The 9,144-nt window shown below is 33.2% G+C and overlaps 2 protein-coding genes across 2 annotated transcripts; one reads left to right on the top strand and one right to left on the bottom strand.

Moving 5' to 3' along the window:
- Positions 1–3,794: 3,794 nt before the first annotated feature.
- Positions 3,795–5,355, bottom strand: LOC110725415. The gene is made up of 2 exons (XM_021904896.1): positions 5,160–5,355; positions 3,795–4,681 (listed from the first exon to the last, which is right to left on the bottom strand). The coding sequence occupies exons 1-2, from the start codon at positions 5,353–5,355 to the stop codon at positions 3,795–3,797; spliced, it is 1,083 nt and encodes a 360-aa protein (XP_021760588.1).
- A 986-nt stretch (positions 5,356–6,341) lies between these two features.
- Positions 6,342–6,884, top strand: LOC110725416 (protein FAR1-RELATED SEQUENCE 8-like). Its single transcript, XM_021904897.1, has one exon. The coding sequence runs from the start codon at positions 6,342–6,344 to the stop codon at positions 6,882–6,884; it is 543 nt and encodes a 180-aa protein (XP_021760589.1).
- The last annotated feature ends 2,260 nt before the right edge of the window (positions 6,885–9,144 follow it).

Raw genomic sequence — 9,144 nt, forward strand, 5'->3', positions numbered from 1 at the left:
TATTTTGAAATAATGTTTATACTACATATTTAATTTTCCAATACAATTAAAATATGTGAAAATAATTTATTTTTTAATTACGTTTAAAAATAATTTAATAAAAATGTATAATTTAATAACAATTTATAAGTTTTATATTTACTTTTCAATTACGTTTAAAAATAATATAATAAAAATTTATAATTTTTATATTTATTTTTCAATTACGTTTCAATTATAACTTAATAAGATTGTTATTTATTTGTCAATTACGTTTTAATTATAATTAATAATATTTTTTTTATTTTTCAATTACGTTTTATTTATAATTTAACATTTGAATTAGTAGCACATTTTTGTAATGAACACATTAAATAGTCACATGGGAACTTCAATAACGGTATATCAAAATATATCAAAATGCATGTCTATTTATAGAGAAAAAAAAAATCTATCCGTTGGTGAATTTTGTTTTTTTTTTTTTATAATTACAACGGTTATATTTACCTTACAAAAATATAACCGTTGTAATAAAAGCAAAAAAATCTGATTGGTTGGAAGGACAAAGCCTGACGCGTGTCGCATCCCCATTGGCTGGGTCTGACGCGCGTCAGGCCAGCTGCCCCCTTATTTTTTTTCCCTTTTTGCCCCTCAAAACGGCGTCGTTTCGCCCTTCTTTAAGGCAAAACGACGTCGTTTTGCAAGCCAGAAAGGAAAAAAAAAAAGGGAAAGCAGCGTGTACATGTGGGGCCCACCGGTTACTGTTCACGAGTATTTCCCCTCAACTCTTGTGCGTTTTCCATAGCTCTCAACGGTGAGGGTTTTTTCCCTCACTAACGTAATGCTCGGGTATTTTTTTTACACCTTTATTTTTACTCGTGAGGGTTTTTTTCCTCACTGCCGGGAGTGCTCTTAACACCATAAAATCATTAATAATGCAATTTAATTTTCCAATAAGCATAATACAGGGAACTAGACAACATATTTAATGCATTCCAATTTTCTAAATCTAAATCATTAAAGTGAAGTTTTAATTTACTGTACAACACTAAATAATTTTTTTTTTATTTTTTATTTTTTAAAAAAAGACCATTTGCATTCTTCATGAGTACAACAAGAAGGTGCTAACTATTCCTCTTTATTGATAAAGTCTTGCATGATTTTCGTTATCAAAAAAATATACTCCATAATTATACAAGCTTCAATCAAAACAATTATTATTCTGTAATTTGGCTTCAAGTGATGATGTCCTTCCGATAACAATATTAAAGGAGTTTATCACAGGTTAGTAAACTATTTTTTATGTCATAATCTATCAATTTGTTGTGGTATGAAATAATCTTCTTGAAAGCAGATATAGTTTATATTTAATCATATACTTATGTGATAACTTAAATTATTAAGAACGATTTTTTTTATAGTCAATATTTTAATTTTAATCAAAATAATACTAGTTTAAAAAATCAGTTATTTGATAGTTATTTTTTTTATTTGATAGTTATTCTATAACATTTTATTTATGATATTTGAAAACATTGTAAACGATTTTTTTTACACGATATTTTTATGTGAAACGATTTTTTTTAATCAAACAATAAAAAAACATATAACTACAATTTTTTTTTTTTGAGGGAATAAACATATAGCTATATTATTGAACAAGATAATAGGAAACAAATTCTTAAAATATCTACTACCTCCGTTAAATATTATCTGCAACTTTTGCCATTTCGGGATGATCAGGGTTATCTGCAACTTTCCATTTTTTTCCGTTTTTAGTAAACAAAAAAGCATGAAATTACCATTTTACCCTTACTTATGTTTTATTTTTTTTTAATTACTACCTTATTATCTCCTAAACTAATCTTATTTCACAAACCTAAAATTAATCAGATCTACTCTAACCTAATGATTCCCTCCCTTTATTTCCCCATCTCCCTCCTTCTCTCCTCATTTACTGACTTCCCCAACCACCAAAAATTAATTTCTGATGGTTGGGTTTCCCTTTATGTTCATGAATCTTCTTTAGAAGATGAACCCTAGTTCATCGTTTCCCACCTTCTCTCTCCTCTTTTACCTCGATTCTTCCTCTCCTTCTTTCCAGATCTACTCTTCACCACACCATTTTCTGAGAAAAAAGAGTCCCCTACGAAAATGCCTAACCTTGATCCTTTGAAAGATGCGTACATAGAAACAAATGATAAGGGTGAGGAGAATCTGATCAACCACTTCCTCCATTGCTTTGAAACTGGCAACCCTTTTCCTCGTGATTTCTACGAATCCGCTGAAACTGGTGGCTACTGTACTCTGTACACATACAGAGCTTTGGGTCAAGTCCTAAAGAGTATTGATGAGGAGGAACGGTTGAAGAGGGAGGAGGGGAAGTTGAAGAGGGAGGAAGATCCTCTTCCTATGGTGGTTGAATCTGGCTCTGCTGCTCCTGCTCCTGCAGATCTGGGTTCTGTTTGTCCTCTTCTTGCAGATCTGGTGGCTGAATCTGCTTTGGGGGTTGTTGTAGCTCCGAAAAAAGGCCAGAACTAAGAGGCCTAGGTCACCCCCCAAGGTCAGATCTACCAGGAAGGCGGCGCGTGTTGCTCTTCGGAGGATGCGTGGGCTTCCAGACCATGAGTACATCATCCTTTCTTCTGATGAGGATGAGGATATGGAGGAGGCTTCTTCTTCTCCTGCCAAGCAGCCTGAATCTGGATGTTCTTCAGTCCCTGTGGTCAACTGCTATGTGAGGCGGATGAACCGTTCGGTTCAACCCTCTGAGTGACTGCTTTCGTAACGATTCCTAACCCTAATCTCTTTCATTTATATTCCTGAGTCCCTCATATATCTTGGTTGGTTTGCTTTGATTTTTTGCATGTGTTCTGGGCTACTTTGATTGTTTTTTACTGGATTATATTGTTAGTGGGTGAATTATATGAGTCATGTTGCCCATATGCTGGTGGATTGTTTTTTTTTGGGTGGATCTGTTGGATGAGCATGCATGTGGCTTAATTATAGACCATGTGTGGCTGGAATGTTGTTCATATTATGTTTTAGTAATAATGATGGTGATATTGTGAGTAATACTCATGAATGATATGGTGTACTCTGTATTTTTGGCTGTGATAATGTTGCCTTATGCTGGTTGTCTGATTGAAAGAGTGTTGCCTTGATCTCTCTGTTTGTGTACTAAGAAAGATGGAATAAGGGATTGTGATTGATGAATGATGAATGCTGAGTTCAGTTTGGTTTGTTTGTTTTGTTGTGTGGTATATACAATGTTCTCAATGATCATGTTTTGTAGAGAACAATGTCTATGGGTTGGTGTTCTTGTTATAGCAGTGCTTCAATGAGTCCCCCCCTTCTGTTATTTTCCCCGTGAATGTGTGGAGTCCCCCTTGTCTGTATGAAATTCCACCCTTAGTGACTTGTATGGTTCAAATGATGAAGGGACTCCATTGAATTTCACTTAACACATTTGAGTTGCTCCAACAATCTCTTGTTTGAGATTGTTGTTGAGGTAACAATGTTGTGAAGTGTAGTATTCAATACCATTGATAACCTTTATGATGGACATGTATTGCCATAACACTTCAAAAACTTGTCTTTGTCATTTCATTCATACAGTGATTACAAAAGTTGATGCACATAAACAAAAGACTTCACATTTGACTGCCTAACATGTTAGTTTAATCTAAATCACCAAAATACACCTAACCACCTATTCATTAACCATAGCATAAGGGGAAAAAAAAAAGGTTAAGTGGTTATGTGTGGCAGTCAATGTTGTCAGTGTACAAAACCTGGTTTGTGGCTTGAGTCCCCTAATCTGCATCCACTTCCATATCTTCTGCTGCATCTTGAGTCCCTTGAGTGGTTGGCCTAAACATTGTGTTTAGGTACTCTACACTTCCCAGCACTATGTCCCTTTGCACCTCCACCTTGTCTGGCAAAATGCCCAAATTCTCAAGCTTTTTTTTGTTCATATGAGGAATTTTGTACTTGTTACCCCCCTCTGCTTGCAGTATCATGATCATGCATTTTTGCAAAGTGATCCAAATGTACTTGTTCACCTCTGGTTTGAATGTGTCATAAGACTCAATGACCTTGTCCACTAGCTCATCCAAGTTGCTAGGAAATGGTTGGTACTGCAGTGACTGAATAGACCTGAACAATCCTAAGTCTAGCACATTCAAGTCTGGTGACTGAGGTGGCTGAAACACCAGTTGAATGTTGAACCCATTTGCTGTAGTAGCTTCAATGAATTCTTGATCTTTGGGTATCTGGTGTGTTCTTGCATTGTCCCATTGTATTGTGACATTTTTTCTTAGACTTTGTGGCCATTTTGAGATGACTGGTGGTATTACTTTTGTGAGCAACATTTCTCTAATGACCTCCCTGTTCACATTTTGTATTGCCTTGGTCTCCCATGTTCCTACAGGCCTGTTTTTGCTTGATTTTTTTGCTTGCTCTTTGACTGTGAAAGGAAACATGCCATATTTCCCATCATGTAGTAGCTCCCCATTTCTCCCATACAATGGCTTTCCCACTACTGCCATAAACATTGCCTTTAGTTTGAATCTTCTTGACTGTTGAACTCTGTGTGGGTCTTCCTCACTTGGAAGGAGATAAAATCTCCTTTTATCTGGATTAAGATAAAACCATTTCTCAGCTATGTGGATGACATGGTCTATATCATCAAATGTAGGGTCTTCATTCCCAATGATAGGATTAATGTAAGACAGAATCCATTTCAGTCTTGCAACTTTGTGGTCACTTGTGAGAGTTGGCTTGTTGCTGCTTGTATGTGTTCTGAGCCTTCCTTTTTTTTTTAAAGTTGTGAAGAGTAACATGAGATATCTTCAATGCTGCTGCATAACTCCTCTCTGTCTGCCTAAGGTGCAGAGGCACTGACTGTAGGAATTCATCAGTAAATTCCCTTGGTTTAGGCCCTGTTCTGCCATACTTCTTGGACCTGACATCAATCACATCACCTTGTTCCAACTGTTTTTGAATGTCCTTGAAAACCCTTGTGATTGTTGATTTGTGTACATTGAATTTGTGTGATAATTCTTGCATGTACCCTCTTGGTAAGTTGCCATTATGCATTTTAAGTAAGATTGCATCTACAATCTCCCTCTTCTTGTGCAAATCAAGTTATTTTCTGCTTGTTGCTGCTTGAATGTTGCCTTGATCTTCTGTTTGTTGTTGTGCTTGTTGATCATTGTCTTGCTGCCCCTGTTCATCCATTACTTCATCATCAGAATCATCATACAAGCCATAATCTTGCATGTGTTCTTCATAGTCATAGTAAAGCTCTGCTAGTTCTTCTTCAGTTAACAGTTGATCAACCTCCAAAAACACCCCTTCTTCTAACTCTGCCATGACATTTACTACACGTGAATTTTTCCAGCTCAAGATTGATAAAACAGGAGTCCCTGCTGGTTTTTTTTTTTGTGAAGAAGGGGCGTTCCTGTTAGGGTAAAAGGATGATGGAGGTGCCAAGCCAATGAAGCGTCTGATTTGTGAAGATCATGTGCAGCACTGACTTTAGTTAGGATAATTTTTTGGATATTTAGGGACTTAATGACTGTGATTAGTGCTAACTTTTGGAAAACTAATGGTGTAATCTTAAAAATTTCATGGCTTGTCTTTTGGGAGAAACATTGAATGCTTCTGTAATGAATGAGGCTCCTTTTATATGCCTCTTAAATGCTCATCTTTAATGCAGAAATCTGTTTTTTTTTAGATTTTGGTGGGAGTTTTGAATCTCCAAAAATTTCAAATTGTTTGAAATTTTGGGGAAATTTTAAGAGGGAAATCTATTTCCCTAAAAAAACTGACAGATTTCCCCACTCAAATGCAAGTGGGGGGTCAGCCTTTCTCTCTCCTCTACTTTAATTAAATCATCTAAACTTCCACTAGTTTTCACCCCTCAAATTTTGCATCGTGAACCGTAATCTGCTCCAAAGTTGCAGATAATATTTAACGGAGGTAGTACATGATAAAAGCAAATAATAGGAGATAAGTATTATCATGAAAACTAAATATTATAAGAATAACTTTCAATTCCCTTGTCTCATACGTCAAACCCCCTGCTTAGACTTTTAGGTTGTTCTATTTTGTTTTCTTTTATTTTTGGATGTATCCCTCATTTGCCAAAAAAAAAAAACAAACAAAAAAAAATTATAAGAATAATAACGTGTAGCTTAGAATTTTTTACCAAAAAGAAAAGTCTTTGACTGTTGAAATATTATTCAAGTAAACAGATTCATTATTTTTTAAAAAAAATATATGAATTTTTTTTTTCAATTTCTCCCTTTAATAATGATTGACTAATTATAATATATATTGTATGCAGAAATTTGAAAATGGATGAGAGTGGTATTAAAGTAGTACCATCCACAATAGATCTTAATATGGAGTATCAAGGTGAAGACAGTGAATACGATAGTTCCGATATGGACTTTGATATTAATTCGGAACCGGATTTTATTTGTGACGAAGTGAATGAAAATATTGATGTGTTGAGAGATGATGATGATACAAATGCAACTAATGAAAGTCATCCTATGCTAGAAAAACTTGCTCCTCCAAATGTAGGGATGATTTTTGCGTCTTATGAAGATGTCATTGGGTATTATCATGAATTTGGAAAACAAAATGGGTTCCAAATGAAAATCAGAAGTAGAGAAAATGTCAAAGGTACTGAATGTGGTAATAAGTATGATTGCACAAGGTTGAGGCTAGTATGTAAGAAAGAAGGAAAGTTTGTTCCTAGGGGGAAGGATCTATCAAAGCCTACACGAAGTGAAGTTACCGGTTGTAAAGCTAAAGTTATAGCTACATTTGACAAAAGTAGCGGGGAATGGAAACTCACCACGGTAGTGTTAGAGGAAATTATCAAAGATTAGATTCAAAGTAAGAGTGGAATATGAAGTGTCTTCTCTTGTTTTTCAATATTTGATTTCATCTGGGAATTGTACAGAGGTGGATACCAAAAGTTTTTTCAAGTTTTCCAAAAAACTCCATTATTTCTAAGAAACATTGGGAAGGGGTCAATCGTCTGTTTGTTTTTTTATTATTATATTTATAATTTTTTTTTGAGATAAATTTTGAATAAATGGGGTATAACCGTTTTACTCTAAAAAAAATATGTAGTGTAATTTTGGTTTTCTTTTCTATATGGTTGCGACATAATTACATGAATGGATTTTTTAAAATTTTTTTTTCGTTTTTTTTTTAAATACAAGGTTTGCCTTTTTTAGGAAATTAAACTATATACACCCTTTAAAAAAAATAAACAAAATACTAAATAATAACATATACAGGTCGTTAAAAAAAAATAACATATCAATTGGGAAACAAAAATTTTATCAAGTGTGTTTAAATTTGTTCAAAATGGAAGATGAAACTAATAAAAATGGGGGGGGGGGAAATTAAGCACATGAAATGGAAAAAAAAAATTCACATTAAATATTAAGGTAAAGTGATTATTTTTTAATTGCTTTGAAAAAAAGTGATTTTTTTAAATAATGAAAGAAAATGCTTTTAGTTTGTTCTAACTTTTTTTTTTTACAGGTAGATTTGTTCTAACTGAAAAATGAAGATAATAGAAATGAGAAAAAATAAAATTTAGCATATGAACTGGGATTTTGGAAAAATGTAATAGTTTATCAATACATGTTAAGTTAAAGTGATTATAACATAAATAATGAAACAAACTGCGTTTAAATTTGTTCAAACTAAAAGATGAAATTAGTAGTATACCGATGAAATTCATTGATATAAATCTGGGAAAATACATAAAGGTTAGTTTAAAAAAAAATAGTAAAATGTAACATTAGAATATATAATCTAGATAACAACACGAGATATAAAATGCATTTAGGTTTGAAATCGTTCGGTTTTTATTTAAACCAATTCCAATCTTACCTGAATAATGATTGGATTTGGAAAAATCGAGTCTAATCGGATCCTAATTTTGAAAACAGTTCATCTGATAATCCGATTTGGATCTACTCATCAAAATTACTAATTGGATCTGTATTTAGTTTAGATTTGTATCATACTTTTGGATTTTGGTATTTAATTACCAAGTCAATCATATGATTGCATCCCATGACATAATTTAGCTAGATTGACTTCTAACCAAGCACATGTTAAGTTCTTTGACCTAGGTTTGATTAGGATTATTCGAGCTCAAGTCAAACTTAACTGAAGCTTCAATTTGGCAATTCGAGTTTTGCATGATCTAAAATTTTGATGCTATTGAAAGACAGATCATATATAGGTGTCATGGATTCATAAGAACCTTCGATAAAAACATTCGATTGTAACAATATTCAAATTCAGATTCTAACAAACATGATAAATTTGGATCATATGCAGCTGAATTGAACTGTTTGGAGATGAACTAAACTGAATAGAGTTGAAATGAATAGTTTATGAGAAAAGGAAATTAGGATATAAGTTAAATTGAACTATACTGAACTGAACTGATTGGAGCTGAACTGAAATTAACCTTAAGTGAACATGCCCTAAATTCAAAAAAGTTCAGATGAAATCAATTCAATTCATTTCAAATAAGTTCAGTTAAGTTCAGATAAATCCAAATAAGTGAAATTAAAGAAAATAGAACACACCCAAAATCTTGGTTAAGTTAATTGCTTGTTATATTGTCGTACTCCCTCTGTTAAACTTCATCATCACGTCCCCTTCTAATTCAATTTTGTTATATTTCTGTTAAACCTAAATGTTAGTATATTTAATGTATCTAACAAAATTATGGGTCTGTTCACAGTTACTTAATTTCAGTTCAGTTTAGTTCATCTCCAATCAATCAATTTAGTTCAGTTTAGTTCAGTTCAGCTCCGTATTTCCTTCTCGCATAAAATATTCATTTTAGCTCAGTTCAGTTTAGCACTTCAGCTCCAATCAATTCAAGTTCAACTCCAATAAGTTCAATTCAGCTCAGTTCAGTTAATGTGAACATGCCCTATGTTTTAATAATTATGCATGAAACAACTTTATGTATGATGAAATATAAACAATTTTTCATATTCATAACATAAGCAATCATGACATAAAGTTTTCTTTGCTATGAAGGTTCACCCTTTTTTCCTTAAATAAGGTACGGAGTAGTAGCATACTAGTATACACCGTTTTTTATAA

The sequence above is a fragment of the Chenopodium quinoa genome, unplaced genomic scaffold (assembly GCF_001683475.1).
Source record: "Chenopodium quinoa cultivar QQ74 unplaced genomic scaffold, ASM168347v1, whole genome shotgun sequence".
Classification (NCBI taxonomy): domain Eukaryota; kingdom Viridiplantae; phylum Streptophyta; class Magnoliopsida; order Caryophyllales; family Amaranthaceae; genus Chenopodium; species Chenopodium quinoa.